We start from the raw sequence: 20852 nt of genomic DNA on the forward strand, positions 1-20852 counted from the left end.
AAACCCTGAGTGACTGAGGTTGGATCAGGACACACATTACATACAGATGCACGTACCTCTCTCCCTTACAGATGTGTGCTGGGCTGTGACTTAGAAACTAATAAAGATCAGACCAACTGTAACACCTGCCATCCGCATTTCATCTGTGGCAGTGCTTCATTCTGGATCAGGCTGTTCCCTCTGGTGAAGTTTCTGATCTCCAATGCACCTGCATCTCTCTCTCTATACGAGGGCTGTCCATAAAGTATAGGTCCTTTTTATTTTTTTCAAAAACTATATGGATTTCATTCATATGTTTTTACGTCAGACATGCATGAACCCTCGTGCGCATGCGTGAGTTTTTCCACGCCTGTCGGTGACGTCATTCGCCTGTGAGCACTCCTTGTGGGAGGAGTCGTCCAGCCCCTCGTCGGAATTCCTTTGTCTGAGAAGTTGCTGAGAGACTGGCGCTTTGTTTGATCAAAAGTTTTTCTAAACCTGTGAGACACATCGAAGTGGACATGGTTCGAAAAATTAAGCTGGTTTTCAGTGAAAATTTTAACGGCTGATGAGAGATTTTGAGGTGATACTGTCGCTTTAAGGACTTCCCACAGTGCGAGACGTCACGCAGCGCTCTCAGGCGCCATCATCAGCCTGTTTCAAGCTGAAAACCTCCACATTTCAGGCTCTGTTGATCCAGGACGTCGTGAGAGAACAGAGAAGTTTCAGAAGAAGTCGGTTTCAGCATTTTATCCGGATATTCCACTGTTAAAGGAGATTTTTTTTTAATGAAAGACGTGCAGACGGGTCCGCGCGTCGGGACGCAGCCGGCGCGGTGCGGCGGCACAGGAAACACCTCCGTGTTGATAACCATTTGTAAAATCCAGGCGGCTTTTGATGGCTTTCAGTGGAGTGAGTATATGAGAAATTGTTTAACAGCTGGACATGTTCCAACTTGTCCTTAAGGCTTCCAACAGAGGTGTTTTTCCTGTGGCGGAGCATCGCGGCAGCTGCGAGCCGACGCGCGGACCCGTCCGCAGGTCTTAATAAGACAAATTTAATCCATACCAAGTTAGCTTTGAGTTGGGATAGGTGATGGTCTAATGGTTAAGGCATTGGGATTGAGACCAGAAGATCCTTGATTCAAATCCCAGCCTGACTGGAAAATCGCTAAGGGTCCTTGGGCAAGGTCTTTAATCCCATATTGCTCCCGGCGTGTAGTGAGCGCCTCGTATGGCAGCACCCTCACATTGGGGTGAATGTGAGGCATTATTTATAAAGTGCTTTGAGCGTTTGATGTAGATGGAAAAGCGCTATATAAATGCAGTCCATTTACCATTTTAGCAGATGTTAACACACATGCTAACATCTGCTAAATGCCTTATAAATCACTCCAGAGTTGTTACTAGGTTACAAAAAAACAGAGTTTTTAGTTTTAGAAGTGTTTAGAAGTGACATGCATATAAACACAAAGCAAAGGCATTTTGAAGAGACCAGCCACTGACGTCACGGTGCAGATCTACTCTGATTGTCACCCCCCGCCATTCAAAAACAAAGCAGAACAGATTCAAACAGAATGTGACTTTTTAACCTCTTAAAATACGTCAGTGTTAGCCATCTTTGAACCTGTCCAAGGTCTGTGTCCCAAGAATGTTCCCTGTGAATTTGAAGACTGTGGCAGTAATAGAACTGGACTTGTGCTGTACACAGACAGACGGATGGACGCCAGGTCTTCGTAAACACCCGATGGCCATATGTTGGCCTCGGGTAATGATATGGGTGCGTGTGGACTAATCTGGTGTTACATTTATGTTGGCAAAATCCTGGGATTTTATATGAAATATTTAATTAAAAATTAATAAAATAGACTTTATTAGCTGTTGTAACTCGTAGAGAATTCTGTTCTTTTCACCTGCATCCCCATCAGTCTTTTACAGCCACTCCCTTTGTCATGTGCTTTGGATTCATTTGACTCAAACTTGTCCTCTGATCACCAAATATAACCTCCATGCTTACTCTGATAGTGTCTCAAGTGTCAGTCTCTAAGTGCTTTCAGATATGATTGTGTTTCAGCTGCTTATTGCCTTGCGAGACCAAAGAGTGGCACTGCAGGAGTTGTATTTTGCCAAAATAATGTCATCCCCCCCCCCAAAAAAAAACAAAACTCTGAACAAAGTGCATTGTATATGATGTGAATCACTCACTCATCACTCATCTTCAACCTCTTATCCGGGATCGAGTTGCAGCAGCTCTAGCAGGGGCCCCAGACTTCCTTTTCCCGGGCCACAGAAAAATCCTGTCAGTTGCACTTGTATGAGATGCAACTTGTATGCTAGTGCCACATTTTAATTTTCACAAAAACAATGAAATTAAGACCCATATGTCTGAGTCACAATTGGCAGTGCAACAAACCAATGACAGTCAGCTCTCGACCGCACAAAATAAAAGATATGTCACATTAAGTGATAGAGCTTTTCAAATAAAAGTGAAAATCTTCTGGTACTTGGAACAGGTTTGCCTAATGCTTCTCTGACATAATCCTCACAAAACAGTTTATTGTAGACAAAACCTCATTATTTCATGTTTGTGAGCAGTGCTGGTACCACACTCTGCTGAATCAACCACAGTACAGACCTGCTTTGGGCTCTGGATGGCAAGCGCCCAGTGAGACAACTGGTCCATCACCACCTCCTGAAAGTAACAATCTGTCAGGTGAAACGTGGGCGCGTCTTTGGCCTTTTCCAGCCACTGTGGTTCACTGGATCATATCCAGAGAAACGCACTATATCACTAAAATGTCATAACGTACTGATGTTCCCTCACAATGCAAGTGATACTCTTCATCATTACTCACATAACACTAGAAAATAATTAGAAAATATTTCTTTGGGACAGCTTTGTGTTTTTTTTTTTTGTTTGTTTGTTTTTTTTCTCTGATCCATAAAAGGCTCTGTGACAGTCAGTTAAAATAATGTGATATCTTGGAAGCAGCTGAATGTTTGTGTTTAACTGTGAGTTTGTAAAGGGTTAAATTGTTGTGGAGTTACGTCTGTTGGAGAGGGAGAGAAGTAGGAGTCATAAAGAGCATTTGGAGTGGAGACAGAGTGCGTTAGTGTGAAATCTGTGGAGTTTGGTGTTGGAGAAACTCCGGGGCCTTATAATATTATGTTTAATCCTTTCCCATGAGCTTCAGCTCGATGAGGCTGACACACAACGTCAGCTGTTTGTTTTTCTTTTTAAACAGCACAGTAGGTTTTTGCTGCAAAGAAATAAACACCTCTGCTTTGTTAGAAGCAGCGTCTGTGGGCACACATGCTTGTGTACACAGGGCAGGCGGGCTCTAACCTTGTTGGCATCACGTTAGCGGCTTCTTTTAAAAGATGATGTCATTTCAACACACATGGACGATTCATTCCATCATGAATCGCTGCTTTAATTCACCATCCATAATTTGACAACAAATGTAATAAAAGGTGTCTTCAGGCCACCATGTTAGGCTAAAATCCCCATAGAAACAACATATTCCATAATACATTTCCCCGGTGAATCGCAGCGCAGTTTCCAAACAATGGCAAGATGTTGACATCTGACCTGCTCTTGAAGGGAATAGTTTCTTCTGTGCAAATTTTCATATCTTCAGATACAATAATTAACTTTTTGAGCTTTTATTGGCCCATACAGCTATTTTCCTGATACTTTGGTGCGTGCCTATTTCTTTTTCTTTTTTTCGCCTTTCTTTAAGCAAGTAGCAAAAATGTATATGGAGTATTGCAAGTTTGCTTTTTCAGTTGATGTGGTATATCAAAGTTCAAAGGATTTGTCTTCATTTTATATGTTTTCTTCATTTAATGAATGGCGAGATGATAACATTTCTTATTTTTGAGATATTGTGGTAACAAAAAAAATTGAAGTGCATCTTGACTGGTTCATTATGATCATGTACAGATGAAAATTACAAAAATTCTCACTGTACCAATAATTATGGGCCTGTCTGTAGATCATGTTGTGCAGATGTCTTCCTTTTGAGATTAAACACCATAGATTTGTCATTGTGTGAAATAGCTGTTTTAAAACTTTTGTAGTGCAATAAAAAAAAAAGAAAGAAAAAAAAGCCCAAAGCAGTGAATGATTTTCAAAGGTTGTGTATGAAAATATATGCTAAATACTGAAAATTTGTTCTTTGCTATGTCTCTTGCTGTGCGTGTCCTGCAGGGTAGCAGAGACAATATGAGTGTGGTGTTGGTGTGTTTAGCCGGAGCTCCAAAGGTTTCAGAGGAGGCTGTGAAGAAAGAAGAGGAGTTGGATAAATACCTGGAGACTCGTGTCGAGGGTTAGCACACTAAATATGTACACTCGTGACATCACACATGTCAGCACGATGCAAATACTGAGTGTATTTGTCACTAAGTGTGTAAGTAAAATGTTTCACTATGGCTGATGAACCATTTAAAAATAGATGATAAACTTATAAACACCTACAGTTTTCTCTTAGTGTGGATGATTTTCACTGCCAATTGGGGGGCGGGGAATGTTTTTTTTTTTCACGTTTCATTAAGCAAGGAGCTGCATGCTGTGCTTAGTTTCTGTGTAAATAACCAGGGCAAAGTCAACAGTCTTTAGAGAGTTCAAACATTTGAAACTGGTCTGCACCGCAGTAGAGCACCAACATCAAGTTCGACAGTATCAAGACTTTTTTTTTTTTTTTTTAAACCACTCCCTGGCATAATTTTTCCAGAATCTGTCAAAAAACAAAGTGTTTGTTCCTACACTTGATGTTTTTGATAAGTTCCAGCAACTAATCTCTCACGAGACCCCTTTCTTCTGTTTGTAGAGCTTCTGGGTAACTGTGGAGAGTCGGGAGTCCCTGACCTGATGTCTGTTCTGAGGAGCATTGCCACAGAGAACATCCCTAACCTTCCACCGGGTGGAGGCCTGGCCAGCAAGTAAATACTCACCTTGAAACAAGATTTAGCAACATATATGAAATTTGGACTCATTGCCCCCTTCATTAAGTATACGCTGCTAATTTAGGGTTGGACTTATTTTCATTGAGAAGTGACTTCAGCACCTTAATTCATCATGATATAGGTTCAACAAAATGAATCATGTAAGCAAACGGTTATTTATTTGAATCGCTGACAAGCTGTTTAGATGACGCATTCTTCACCATAAACAAGCACACAGAATGGCTTTCACAGTAATGGACGTTTTCCGGGAATTGCCGGAAATCTGGGCTTTTATGTAAGTGGTGAACATTTCCGGTTATTTTTTCTAAATTTTGAAAATAATCACACCAGCACCAGACAGTTAACATAGTATTTCTCATGGCTACGACATCATGTAATCAAGTTGATGTCAGTGTCTCACCTCTGTGCCTCCCCGCACTGTGTAGCTTTGGCGCACCTGCTCTGCTTTTGGCACACAGAGTACATTGCACACCTCTGCGTGCAGATAAAAACAACTGTGTGATATGACATGCTTGTTTTGTGCTTGCATCATAGGTGCTCTGACCATGAAAGTGAAGCCAACAAGTAACCAAACAGACGCTAGATAATAGAAAACTGACTGTCGATACAAATCCATTCTAGTAACCCCCCTCCCCTTCTTTTTTATTTTTATTTTTTGGAGGAGTGCCTGTGGTGCATCAGGTCTGTTTATTGAGTAGACATTCCCATTGCTCACTTACACTGAGCTTTGTTTTACCATACAAATTGTACATAAATATTGTGGTAAAATTGCATTGCTCTGCCTCCCCATATAAAGTTGCTCTGCCTCCCCATATAAAGTTAATCCTATCCAAATAGGGCTTTAGATGTTTTGTAGGGTCCTTGTGAAAATCTCTCTAACTCACCCCAGACCTTCTCAATCAAACAATCTTCTTACCAGCAATTGAGAAGAACCTGTTCATAAAGTGGAAAGAATGTAGTATACATAGTTTCAGAACCTTGTCACTGAAGGTACTCATGCAGAATTCACATTTTGTAGCCATCTTCATCAAGCTTATCTGCCGTCCCATAGACAGTGTGCTTTAAATCAGTGGTAGATGATTAACCAAAGATAACAAACTAATGTTGATTATTCCCCAGTTCTTGTAATTTACAGTTGATGTTTACCAAACTAATGGCATGAAGAAAGCTTTTGTACTCACTTTATGTTAATATTTCCAAGGTTTTGGAATGGATAAATGAGTCCATCCCCTCCCAAGTTAACACAATAATTCAACAACAATAAATGCTGTCTTGTTCTACTCCTCTCTTGGGACAGTTGATTGAAATTTGGTGGATATTGACACACCAGATGATATCCACCAGACCTGTTGGACTCATTGCAGAGAATAATGCTGGCATTGCATGCATGCTGGGAATTGGTACATGTAACTTGAAATCAGCATGTCAGCTTTCCTTCATTTTTAAAAGCTAAGATATGGTGACCACCATTGGTGGGCACAGCTAACCAAAAAGGTAGCTTTGATAACCATTAATCCGATAACTGAAAAGTTATCTTTTATGACGCTAAACCGATAAACTGCTAAAATATTTATCTTTATTACAGATAACCGATAACTGTTAGTATTGATTCGGATGCGGCCACATCAGGTTACACTGTCGGCTTCTGATAAACCAGTTTCACTTTCACTTTTCTCTGCAGGGTAAATTCTAGGATCACAACGCATAAAAACGAACGAACCCTGTGGCTTAAACAACTGAAATACATCCATTAATACATTGACTGTCAGAGTAAAAGACATGTTAGTAAATATAAATTCTTACCTGTTAGTTTCAGTGGGATTCATCTGAAGAAATAAAGCCTCCTTTTCTTTTTTTTTATCCAAAACAGTGTTTAAACGGTGAAAAAAAAAGTCCCTCTGTACACACAGCTGTGCTATGAGAGCTCCTCTTCCCCACCTCTTGGCGATTAAATGATCCTGTCAGCCACAAAGAATTAAAACAAAATAATGTTAAAATTAGTCCTTTTTGTTTGTGTCGAGTAGACGGTAACAGTGTAACGTCCAAAGTGAACCTGAACTACACTACCCACAAGGCTCCCTGCATCGACCAATCACGTCTTGTGCTTAATGATGACATCATCACCAAGCGACAGGCAGCCAGTCTGCCACAAATACACAACAGATGCACTAAAATGTTTGATTTTAGCGTTTACAAATGTTGTAATGTTGTAGTGTTAATCTTTGCTCACTTTACCAGCAAAAGAAAATGTTATCGGACTGAAAATTATCGGAACTAAATTTATCGGAAGATAATTGGTCCAATATCTGAAAAGCTAATCCACTAGCAAAAACATTAGCTTCGATAATTACACTCAACAAAAATATAAACGCAACACTTTTGGTTTTGCTCCCATTTTGTATGAGATGAACTCAAAGATCTAAAACTTTTTCCACAAACACAATATCACCATTTCCCTCAAATATTGTTCACAAACCAGTCTAAATCTGTGATAGTGAGCACTTCTCCTTTGCTGAGTTAATCCATCCCACCTCACAGGTGTGCCATATCAGGATGCTGATTAGACACCATGATTAGTGCACAGGTGTGCCTTAGACTGCCCACAATAAAAGGCCACTCTGAAAGGTGCAGTTTTGTTTTATTGGGGGGGGGGATACCAGTCAGTATCTGGTGTGACCACCATTTGCCTCATGCAGTGCAACACATCTCCTTCGCATAGAGTTGATCAGGTTGTCAATTGTGGCCTGTGGAATGTTGGTCCACTCCTCTTCAATGGCTGTGCAAAGTTGCTGGATATTGGCAGGAACTGGTACACGCTGTCGTATACGCCGGTCCAGAGCATCCCAAACATGCTCAATGGGTGACATGTCCGGTGAGTATGCCGGCCATGCAAGAAATGGGACATTTTCAGCTTCCAAGAATTGTGTACAGATCCTTGCAACATGGGGCCGTGCATTATCCTGCTGCAACATGAGGTGATGTTCTTGGATGTATGGCACAACAATGGGCCTCAGGATCTCGTCACGGTATCTCTGTGCATTCAAAATGCCATCAATAAAATGCACCTGTGTTCTTCATCCATAACAGACGCCTGCCCATACCATAACCCCACCGCCACCATGGGCCACTCGATCCACAACACTGACATCAGAAAACCGCTCACCCACACGATGCCACACACGCTGTCTGCCATCTGCCCTGAACAGTGTGAACCGGGATTCATCCGTGAAGAGAACACCTCTCCAACGTGCCAAACGCCAGCGAATGTGAGCATTTGTCCACTCAAGTCAGTTACGATGACGAACTGGAGTCAGGTCGAGACCCCGATGAGGACGACGAGCATGCAGATGAGCTTCCCTGAGACGGTTTCTGACAGTTTGTGCAGAAATTCTTTGGTTATGCAAACCGATTGTTTCAGCAGCTGTCCGAGTGGCTGGTCTCAGACGATCTTGGAGGTGAACATGCTGGATGTGGAGGTCCTGGGCTGGTGTGGTTACACGTGGTCTGCGGTTGTGAGGCTGGTTGGATGTACTGCTAAATTCTCTGAAACGCCTTTGGAGACTGCTTATGGTAGAGAAATGAACATTCAATACACGAGCAACAGCTCTGGTTGACATTCCTGCTGTCAGCATGCCAATTGCACGCTCCCTCAAATCTTGCGACATCTGTGGCATTGTGCTGTGTGATAAAACTGCACCTTTCAGAATGGCCTTTTATTGTGGGCAGTCTAAGGCACACCTGTGCACTAATCATGGTGTCTAATCAGCATCTTGATATGGCACACCTGTGAGGTGGGATGGATTATCCCAGCAAAGGAGAAGTGCTCACTATCACAGATTTAGACTGGTTTGTGAACAATATTTGAGGGAAATGGTGATATTGTGTATGTGGAAAAGTTTTAGATCTTTGAGTTCATCTCATACAAAATGGGAGCAAAACCAAAAGTGTTGCGTTTATATTTTTGTTGAGTGTATCTATTATCGGATTAGCTGAACTATGCCCACCACTGGTGGCCGCCCAAGTGATCACTGCTTGTTTACCAACAAAAAGAAGCAAAAGTTGCTCGAATGTTGACAGAAGCAGAGGGAGGCTCTGCCACACTCAACCCCACTAGAGTTGAACTCATTGTGGCAGAGTGCCCCACTGCCATCACCACACCCAAAAATATCCACCCATGCATTAGCTTTCATAAACTCACTTCAGCATATGAATGCACTTATACATTAAGAGACTGAAGTCTCTTTATGCAGTGCATAATTGATCACTTATACATTCACTTGCTTGCTGCGTTCCATTATAAACACAACCACTATGAATTTGCAGTGAATGAGCAGATCTATAGTGTTACGTAGAGAGTCAGTCTTATCTAAGCAGCGTGGTACTTGCTGGTTTTGTGTTTGCAGACGGAGTGTGATCGAGGCGGTGTACAACAAGCTGAACCCTCATAGAGAAGAGGAGGGGGTGAGTTATTCTCTCCAACTCATCACCCATTCAAATTTACACCTTCACCTTATAAATGAGAATCACACACCAGCACAGACAATGAAACACACCCTTCTGTCTACGTGTGATTGTGTAAATGAATGAATGGGCTTGAGGTGTAAGGCATGGGAAGATATAGGCTTAATAAAGTACCACTGGGAAGTGTAGTAGAGGTCCATGATGAGCACTGAAACGTTATGCAGAGGAGTTCAGGGTTTGTGCGTGTCTTTGTAAATCGGAGATGCACATTAGTTGGTGCCCCTGATGAATTTTGTTCTTCCAGGGGGACACTTAAAGTTTGCGATGATATAAACTAACCGCCTGCCATCTGAGTAACGGACGGCAGGCAGCGATTTTGCCTCCTACTACAGACACTGTTGCTGCCTACTTGTCAACAACTGGAACAGAAACCAATTTAGTCCTTTTAAACATTGTTCATATTTAATGAGGTGTCAGTAAATCGCACTGAAACCCCTGCACACAGCAGTGACAGTTGTTCTACATCAAGGTTTCTCATTGCAACTTTGATTGCATGTCAAATGATAAACATCACACACTAATGGAGTCTACTTGCTTCTGGCACCGGATCTTTAGGAATGGGGATAGTGAGCATATCTGGCTCCACACTTTTATAATTGTTTCTTTGCAAGTAAAACCCCTGCTGATAACTCTTTTCCTGGACATACAGTGCATCCTGAAAGCATTCACAGCCCTTCAGTTTTTCCACATTTTGTTATGTTACAGCCTTATTTCAGAATGGAGTCAATTTATTTTTGCCCCTCAAAATTCAACTCACAACACCCATAATGACAACATGAAAATATATATATATTTGCAAATTTATTAAAAATAAAAACACTAAGAAATCACATGTACATAACTGTTTACACCCTTTGCTGAATACTTTGTTGATGTACTTTTGGCAGCAGTTACAGTCTCAAGTTTTCTTGAATATGATGCCACAAGCAGAGATGTTCAGTTGGATTCAGGTCTGGGCTCTGGCCGGGCCACTCAAGGACATTCACAGAGTTGTCCTGAAGTCAGTCCTTTGATATCTTGGCTGTGTGTTTAGGGTCAGTGTCCTGCTGAAAGATGAATCGTCACCCCAGTCTGAGGTCAAGAGCACTCTGGAGCAGGTTTTCATCCTGGATGTCTCTGTACATTGCTGCATTTATCTTTCCCTCAGTCCTGACTTGTCTCCCAGTTCCTGCCTCTGAAAAACATACCAACAGCATGACGCTGCCACCACCATGCTTCACTGTAGGGATGGTGCCTAGTTTCCTCCAAATATGACACCTGGCATTCACGCCAAAGAGTTCAATCTTTCTCTCATCAGAGCAGAGAATTTTGTTTCTCATTGTCTGAGAGTCCTTCAGGTGCCTTTTGGCAAACTCCAGGTGGGCTGCCATGTGCCTTTTACTAAGGAGTGGCTTCTGTCTGGACACTCCACCATACAGGCCTGATTGGTGGATTGCTGCAGAGATGGTTGGCCTTCTGGAAGGTTCTCCTCTCTTCAGAGGAATGCTAAGGCCCGTCCCCCCATCACTCTGGGGGCCAGCTCTAGAAAGAGTCTTGGTGGATCTGAACTTCTTCCATTTTGCGGATGATGGGTGTAGACAGGTGTATGACTTTCCAAATCATGTCCAATGAACTGAATTTACCAAAGTTGGACTCCAATTAAGCTGTTGAAACATCTCAAGGATGATCAGTGGAAACAGGATACACCTGTGCTCAGTTTTGAGCTTCATGGCAAAGGCTGTTTCTTAGTTTTTATTTTTAATGAATTTGCAGAAAATCTTAAACAAACAAAACTTTTTTTCATATTGTCATTATGGTGTATTGCATGTAGAATATTGAGGGGGAAAATGAATTTTATCCATTTTGGAATAAGGATGTAACAAAACAAAATGTGAAAAGAAATAGTGCTGTGAATACTTTCTGGATGCACAGTACGTCAGTATAAGGTCGTGGTCACATGAAGGCAGAAGCGTCAGGAAAGGCTGGTATGAATCTGCCTCCAATTCTGCAAAATGAAACAAATTGTGTTTTTTGTGGTGACAAATGCTGCACAAATATGTGCACAGTGGTGCATGTGAAACTGTAAATAAAATGTTTGTATACTCAACAAAAATATAAACGCAACACTTTTGGTTTTGCTCCCATTTTGTATGAGATGAACTCAAAGATCTAAAACTTTTTCCACATACACAATATCACCATTTCCCTCAAATATTGTTCACAAACCAGTCTAAATCTGTGATAGTGAGCACTTCTCCTTTGCTGAGATAATCCATCCCACCTCACAGGTGTGCCATACCAAGATGCTGATTAGACACCATGATTAGTGCACAGGTGTGCCTTAGACTGCCCACAATAAAAGGCCACTCTGAAAGGTGCAGTTTTGTTTTATTGGGGGGGGATACCAGTCAGTATCTGGTGTGACCACCATTTGCCTCATGCAGTGCAACACATCTCCTTCGCATCATCCGTGAAGAGAACACCTCTCCAACGTGCCAAACGCCAGCGAATGTGAGCATTTGCCCACTCAAGTCGGTTACGACGACAAACTGGAGTCAGGTCGAGACCCCGATGAGGACGACGAGCATGCAGATAAGCTTCCTTGAGACGGTTTCTGACAGTTTGTGCAGAAATTCTTTGGTTATGCAAACCAATTGTTTCAGCAGCTGTCCGAGTGGCTAGTCTCAGACGATCTTGGAGGTGAACATGCTGGATGTGGAGGTCCTGGGCTGGTGTGGTTACACGTGGTCTGCGGTTGTGAGGCTGGTTGGATGTACTGCCAAATTCTCTGAAACGACTTTGGAGACGGCTTATGGTAGAGACATGAACATTCAATACACGAGTAACAGCTCTGGTTGACATTCCTGCTGTCAGCATGCCAACTGCACGCTCCCTCAAATCTTGCGACATCTGTGGCATTGTGCTGTGTGATAAAACTGCACCTTTCAGAGTGGCCTTTTATTGTGGGCAGTCTAAGGCACACCTGTGCACTAATCATGGTGTCTAATCAGCATCTTGGTATGGCACACCTGTGAGGTGGGATGGATTATCTCAGCAAAGGAGAAGTGCTCACTATCACAGATTTAGACTGGTTTGTGAACAATATTTGAGGGAAATGGTGATATTGTGTATGTGGAAAAAGTTTTAGATCTTTGAGTTCATCTCATACAAAATGGGAGCAAAACCAAAAGTGTTGCGTTTATATTTTTGTTGAGTGTATTTATACTTACTACCATATTTTTCGGCGTATGTTTTTTTGTTTTTTTAACTAGTTTGAGAGGTCCTGGGAGTTATACTCAGGTGAGACTTACGTATGGAAAAAAAAATCACAATTCATGACCACGACTAGGGATGGGTATCGAGAACTGGTTCCTTTCGGGTATCGTTAAGAAATGATTCGATCCACCGACATCAATAAGCTTTGTGCTTAACGATTCTGTTATCGGTCCTTCAGAGTGGCCGTTGTTTTGGCGGGTGTTTGTCAGGAAAATGATAATTTCTCTACATTGATTACAGACCCTGCAGCGGGTCCTTAATCAACTTTTCTGCAGCGCGGCTTTGCTTTGAACCTTGAACCAATCGAAGCGTGGTTCGCAGATTGAAGCAACGCTTCGGTTGATTGCTTCGTTTATTTCTTTCTTTCGCTTAATTTTCCCCCGCTAAAACCCTAAAGAGCATACGTCTGTGAGTATTATTTACCTTTTCTATGTTAAACTGACCTGTTATGGTCTTCTGAAACAGTTGATAGATGTATTTTATAACTTAAAAACGGGAGCGATGCTAACGCGTTAGCATGTCTATGGCATTTTCAATGTTAAAAGTTAACATTTAGCAATTGCAGCCGTCATCACGTTCGGGTGCATTTGTTTTCAAATTGTAATATTCCTTAAATTTATTTTTGCTTATATATTAATAATCTAATGATTATTATATACAATTTTAGAGAAAGAGACAAAAAGAACCTGAATAGAAACACAACAGAAAATATATAATAGCAACTAACATAAATAAATAAATACTTACAGAAATAAATGTTTCCTGTGAACACCTAGTGACTCTCACACCTCCATTTCATCCCTGTCTTATTTAAGTTTAATGACAGTTTGTTTCGGTCAAACCATATTTTCAGTTTGTTAATTTCTTCAGTGATTTCCTCCAGAACTTTCTGCCAAACTAGAAAACTGCTGCATCCTAGTAAGAGCAGAATACTACTGGAATGAATTTGAATAAGGAAAGTTGTATATTTTTTTTCTCACCTAAATGGATTCAGCAGTTTATTGTCTGGAATAGTCCCAGATTGCATTTCAGAGCTTCTAGAATTCAAACATTTTCGTGCAGGTGGTGTTGGGGGGATAATTTTGGGTTTCAGGTTTTTTTTTTTGTTTTTCACCACTTTCATCCCTGAATATGAGTTGTGATTCACTTTTGTGCGGATTAAAGTTACTAACTGGGACTCCTGTCTTGTTGCGAGAAAGAAACGAGAATATCCTCCGTTCTGTTCACACAGCTCCAAACGTTGCACGGCTCTCTGACAAGTCAAGATAGAACGATAGAATTCAGTCTGAATTAATAACTTCAAAGTGAAACACAGTTTTGTTTATTGTTATTTATGTCCAGAGATCAAGGATACAGTGACCAATTTCATATTTATTTACTTTAAGACTCAAGGAAATACATAGAAAACCTGTAAAGCCTACTTTTAGTACAAAATTCACAAGGTATCGATAAGGAATCGGGATCGATAAGCAGAATCGATAATGGCATCGATATCGATAAAACCTTATCAGTACCCATCCCTAACCACGACTTTACACTTTAAATGAGAAACAATTAATTAACAATTAACCAGACTTTTCGTTTTAAAAAACGAGAGAGGTGGAGACTTCGGAACAGGGATTGATTACTTTCAGCACAAGTTTAAAACAGTTGGGTCACACTTGAAGCATTCTTTAAATGAGCGATTGTGATGGCATTATTATTTTGAGCTTTTCTTCATGTTGGGCTCCAGATAAAACGATCAGACCTTCATGTCAGTGTGTTTTGTGCATTTTGTGTCTTTATAGTAACATTAATTAGCTCGATAGCTGTGCTCCTTTACGCTGTGTGCCTTATAAATGAATAATACAGTGATTAAATCCATTTTGCTGCTTCTTCCATGAAGTGATAAATGCAACTTGTACTCCCATGCGAGTTATATATGTTTTTTTTGTTGTTGTTTTTTTTGTCTTTCTCTTAAAGAGGCATTTTTGGACCAGTGTAGCTTATGCTCTGGAAAATACGGTACATCTCATTGAGTTTATTTAAATGTAGAGCAAAAAGCTGTGTCAGAGCTGTAAATAAAGTATAGTAAGATTCAGACCAAATCAATAGCCAGGACTGGACTAATGCACAGATTTGCCAAGTCTGAAGATCAGCAACCAAAAGTAACTTTGGATCCCACATTGTTGTCCTCCAGAATGTTGTGGAGAAAATGCATAACAACACACAATATTAAGTACTGTCATGAGCAATTTCAAACAGGCAGGTCCATGTGTATTTGGACAGTGACAGTTTTTATAATTTTGTCTCTTTATGCCGCCATAATAGAGTTGAAATAAAATAATCAAGATGTGCCTATCATGCAGACTTTCAGCTTTAAGTCAAAGGGTTTAGCAAAAGAAAAAAGAACCTTTCAACATTTTGGAAATGGAGCCATTTTTATATATAGTCCCCCGGTTATGGTTAGTGACCATAAGTAACTGGACACACTGACATATGGTCCCCAAGCGCCGCCCCCCCCCCCCCCCCCCGAGTGCCCATAAGTAATTGGACACACAGGCATAATCCTAAATATAATGATTGAATCGTTTTACAAGCAGTTTTCTTTCCATTAGCCAAGTGATGGATGCATGAATATGTGCAAGTCAATGAATATGACTTAGATGTCATTTACACAAATCATTAGGAAATACAACCAGTATGATAAGTAGGACTGGGTATCATTGTTTTTGTTATTGTTTTTGGCATTCTGGTGTTATATTGATACTTTTTAAATGGTTCTGGCGCTTGAACCCATTATTTAAAAAATAAATAAAGCAAGAAGTTTGACTAAATTAAATAATGTCCGTTTTACTGCTGAGGCAAATTTGAATGTCGAATTGAACAGTGTATTTTATATATTACCACCTTAAATGGTAGCCAAGTGGTCAGTGCATTTGCTTCCAAAGCAGAAGGTTCCCAGTTCAAACCACCCATGTTTATTCTCTATGTAATGTGGAGTTGCATCAGGAAGGGCACTCGGCATAAAACCTGTGCCAAATAAACATGCAGATTTGATTTGCTGTGGAGAACCCATCAGCAATGGGGAAGCAGGGAGATACACAGCCAATTTCCAGAATGTCACATGATAAACAATAACCCAATAACTTTACATTAAGTTTTATAATAAACATTGTTATAAAGGAAAAACCATGTCTGACCACTTCATTTCAACATTTGAGGCACAAATAACATTTTGCGGTAATGTGGCCTGCATAAACAGTCAAAAGCCACTTAGTACAAATCAAAGATATTAGATTTTACATTTCAAGAGTTTATAGCGAGCCCTTTTATGCCTTTAGAAGCGTTTATGGTTTTTATTGATATGAAGTACCAAATTATTTCAGTATATGGTCTCATATTGCTTTCACCATTATTTGTATTATGACAGTGAACAGGATTTGTAGTATATACGTATATTAATGTCAGGGGTTCCAACACAATTATGCAGAACTTTGGACTAAAGTATTGAATGATCCAGCAACACTGCACTCTTTACCAGAGCAAAACCTCAGTTCCCTAATGTGGATTTTCCCCTGAAGGCAGCTCACATGCAGCCTACACATTCCACACACAGAAACATGACCCAAACTGTGGAGAGTTTGTGTTCATCTCAGTGGTTCACTCCCGCTCATTTTCAACAAGCAAACAGATTTTAGCTCACTTCAGCACCGCACTGTCAAATTAGAAACAGTCGCGTGCAACAATGATGTTGACTTTCTCTCTTCATACATACTGCACACTGTATTGTAGAATGGTGTGCAACTTTCTGTATGTCATGTGACCTATAATTGTATAAAAGACTGCTTCCATTGCAGTTTTGTTATTTGTTTTTTCAAATTGCCTCATGTGAGCATCAAAACATTTTTTTTGCGTGCCAGTGCACAAAGAAAATTTAGAAATGTTCAAAACTTCTGGCACACATTAATTTATAATTACCTTTGAGACAAGATTCCAAATGCATTCTCCACCACACAACTCGCTTGAGACAACCTGCAGTTGTAGATCATTTCTCTGTAATTCTGGGAGTGATGAGAGAATGGTTTCATCAGCCAAGTTCTGAGAGCAAATGTGTCATCGTCTGTGAAATGTTTATTTTATATGGAGTGGCGTCAAGTGGGATAAAGTTGGATGCAATGGCACGACGAATTGTGCGGCAGTGCAGGGATCAATTTCGTGCAAGTGTCAAGGTGCCTTTATCTGAATTCCTTAAACAGGCATATGGGGATATGGTGGATTTTGATGAAACTTCACACCATATTAAGATGTGCATAAAGGAAAGTATTTCCAGTTCACCATAGTCAAGGAGAGATGATTGAACTTTGGTTTAATTGAAGCATTATGTAATATTGACTTCATAAGTGCAACTCCTGCTAAACCGCTTGATGCATTTGAGTGAAACTTCATGCACCATGGGAAGCTGTGCATGAAAGAAAATAATTGTGGGCTGATATCTTTAAGGAGAGGCAACTGGACTTTTTTGTTTGTCCCAGAGGTAAACATTTTGTGACCTTGATCACAGATCTGTGGCTCTTCATGCTATGGGTTCTGCAAGGTGCTGGAAACAATCGTCAGATTTTCATCCATGTTGACATAATGGAATCATGCAGTTGCTCCACCATTACGTTACTAGTGCCCTGAATTGTTGATGAAGGGCTTTCATGTTGGTTACACTAAATTCTGACCATTTGTATTTTGCGGGAAAAGTCTCAACTTTTTCCAGTCTTCTATTGTCCAGTTTTGGTGGGACCATTACCACTATAGCTGTGAGGAGTTGCACCCAGTATGGAGCTCATCTGCTACAGACAACTGTCCACATACCTTGTAACAAGTTGTTGCCCAGAGAACCACCGCTCACTGGATGTTCTTTTCTTTTCTGACCATTCTCTGTAGACCCTGAAGGTAGTCCTGTGCAAAAATGGCAGTAAATCAGCAGTTTCTGAAATAATTAAGCCAGTCTGCCTGGTGCCAGTAACCATGCCACCTTAAAAATGACTGAAAACATCCCCTCCACCCTCGATGCTTTGTTTGAACTTCAGCAGATCCTCTTAACCACGACTGCATGTTAGAGGTGGCCGGTATACATCCTTATCCTGTATACCGGTTTCAACTTTACGCTTGTTCACAGTTTCTTAAGACTGTCGTATCAGTTCAGAGGTGGAAAGTTAAATTTAGGGCTTGTTTAAAGCCTATTTTTGGCTCACTTGAACTGAAGGTCCAGTGGGCTTATGCCATGGGTCACCTGTGTGGCAGCGGCATGTGTAATCATCATCTTCTCCGAAAACACTGGACCAGTGGAACTGAAACTTGGTGTGCATGTTCCTACCCATGAAGACACCAAAGTTTGTTTGAGGTGTTCTGATCCAATTTCAAATATGGCCACCATGGAGGCTATCTTGAATATCTTGTATAAATATAGCCATTTGGCAGCTATTTTTGCAGTAGTTAAGCTGAAATTTGCTACATGGGTAGCAATCAGCAAGCCTAAAAACATATCTGACAGGCTTTGTGAAATTTTCAATTTTGACCTTGATGTGACCCCTGGACTGTGATCGCGCCCACTTTTCCACTCGTCACTTAAACATCTTCTCAGAAACCACTGAACCAATGAAGCTGAAACTTGGTGTGCATGTTCCTACACATGAGGACACCTTAGTTTGCAGTGATAAAAGTTTCCTGGAAATTACCTGAAATCCGAGATTTTACTCATGTGGTCAATATTTTTGGGTTATTTTTGATAGCATACGTCAGAATCCATTCATTTAGTTCCATTCAGTTCCACGCCAAAACAGTTGGTGGCAGTAATGTGCCGTGTTGGTTTGCAAGCCGCCAATAATCTCAAAAGTAACTGTGAAGTAATCAAAGAGAATAGTACAGCGCTGTTTCTTATTTAATTTTGTTTAATGCACGCATTACTTTTCATGCTGTTTTATTCCATATAATCAGTGATGGGCACAGCTAACCAAAAAGTTAGCTTCGATAACCACTGCTCCACTAACTGAAATGTTAACTTTTATAACAATAAAGTGATTAAAAAAAAAAAAATTTAGCGGAAGCTACAGCTAACTGCTAACTTTTAGTATGGACTCGTACACTGTCAGCTACTGACAAGCCAGTTTTGCGTTTAAGCACCGCCGTTGCTTCTGAGTAGAATCAAAAGTGATCACAAACCCAACACAATGAGTGAGAGCTTTTGTCTTTGTGTGCCCTGCCCATTGTTGTAAGAAACAGTCACTTACATTCACAGCATGCAGAGCCCTTGACATGTGGCAAAAGGCATAAACAGCAAAACAGTTTTGACTTATGGTTTGATTTAAAAAACAAACTAATTCCGGGTGGTTTATTGATAAAGTGAAAATATCACAAATGTCTTTAAAGTAAGGCAGTAATTCTGAAAGTTTAAGCATTAAAACTCACAGATGCCAAAACACATTACGGGAAAATGAGCCTCCTCATCACTGGTTGGTTTAATTTATTTGTAAAAAACCAACACACGTTACTGTAACATGTGTGTTGGTTTTTAGTAATAAATGTGTATTTGTAAATATGTTTTTTTTTTTTTTTTTTTGTAAAAACAAAAGGCATTTGCAAAACTGAAAATTCTGTTTGTGTGATTCAGGCAGTGACCATGTGACAGTCGGATGCTATTTACACTCCCATCTAGGAGATGGCAGTGTTCTATGGATTATAGATTATAGAACACCGCCATCTACTACTGGATGGGGAGTGTAAATAGCACCCAACTGTCACACGGTCACTATTCGGTGCACTGCCTGAATCACACTTAACAAACAGAATTTTCAGTTTTGCAAATGCCTTTTTGTACAAATGAAAAAATTACATATTTACAAATACACACTTATTTGTTAAAAAACAACACACATTATAGTAACTTGTGTTGTTTTTGTATTTTTTTTAAGAGATAAATTAAACCAACCAGCAAGTGATAAGGAGGCTCATTTTCCCATAATGCCTTTTGGCATCAATGAGTTTTAATGCTCAAGCTTTCAGAAGTAGTGCATTACTTTAACACTAAAAGATACTTGTGATATTTTCACTTTGAAAAATGACAGAGTTAACATTAATATCAATAAACCGTCCGGAATTAGTTTGGTTTTTAAATCAAACCACAAGTCAAACCTGCTTTGCTGTTTATGCCTTTTACCACACATCAGGGGCTCTGTATGCTGTGAATGTCAATGACTTTTTGTGTAGCAGCCAAGCAGCCAGGTCCCTTCTGCTGGGGCAGGGTGAGCAGCAGTGAGCTCAGCTCCTCACTGCTGCTGAACACATAACAGGCAGGAACTAACGTGTGATTTTAGGGTTTACAAACGTTTTTGACTGTTCAGTTTTACTTGCTATGCCAGCAAAAAAAAAAAAAAGACTAAAACTTAGTGAAACTAAATTTAGCGTAAGCTAATTGGTCTGCTGATGGTTTTTGAAGTTGGCTGAAAAGCTAATCCGCTAACGAAAAAGTTTGCTTTGCTAATTAGTGGTTAGCAGATTAGCGGAACTGTGCCACCACTGCTTATAATGTTAATCAAGAAATTATCTCAACATCAGATAAGTTGGCTTTAATTTACAGATGAACATCAAAGATTTCTAAAGAATATTTATTATTATTATTATTATTATTATTATTATTATTTAAAAAACTATTTTACGTTAAGTTGTCATAAGTTTTTAACTTAAATATACAGTAATCAGAAATTAATCTTGAAGTAAAAACACATAAGGATTTTATTTGGCCAAGAATTTGAAAACAGAGATAATTAACAGCTCTAAAGCTCCTGCCAAAACTATTACAACTCAGAACTGAGTGAAGGTTTAACAAGTTGATGCATTGATGTGCCATAAATACTCCTGTTGTTCCATTTGAATTGATACTGAGAATTATTATTTTTGAGTTCTTTGAATTGTCATTTTCTTTGTACTTTTCTGAACCACAATGTACGTTTTTTTGGATTAAAGGCTAGTAGCACAGTACAAGTTGTGTGAAAAGACTGGGGTGGAACGCTTGACCTGACCCAACAAAAATTTACATTTTTTTTGGAGATTCTTTTGGTGGGTAAATAGACTTGAAAATGCACCAGAATGGATCTGAGATTT

At 40.1% G+C, this 20852-nt stretch overlaps 1 protein-coding gene across 2 annotated transcripts in view; it reads left to right on the top strand.

The window, feature by feature from the left end:
• ppm1bb (protein phosphatase, Mg2+/Mn2+ dependent, 1Bb) overlaps positions 1–20852 on the top strand; it is a 133822-nt gene that overhangs the window by 94494 nt on the left and 18476 nt on the right. For both annotated transcript variants that reach the window (XM_034193143.1, XM_034193144.1), the window contains exons 3-5: positions 4192–4309; positions 4811–4922; positions 9350–9407. In XM_034193143.1, coding sequence (XP_034049034.1) covers positions 4192–4309; positions 4811–4922; positions 9350–9407 — 288 coding nt within the window. The remainder of the gene's footprint in view (positions 1–4191; positions 4310–4810; positions 4923–9349; positions 9408–20852) is intronic.

Source organism: Thalassophryne amazonica, chromosome 18 (genome assembly GCF_902500255.1).
Source record: "Thalassophryne amazonica chromosome 18, fThaAma1.1, whole genome shotgun sequence".
NCBI lineage: Eukaryota > Metazoa > Chordata > Actinopteri > Batrachoidiformes > Batrachoididae > Thalassophryne > Thalassophryne amazonica.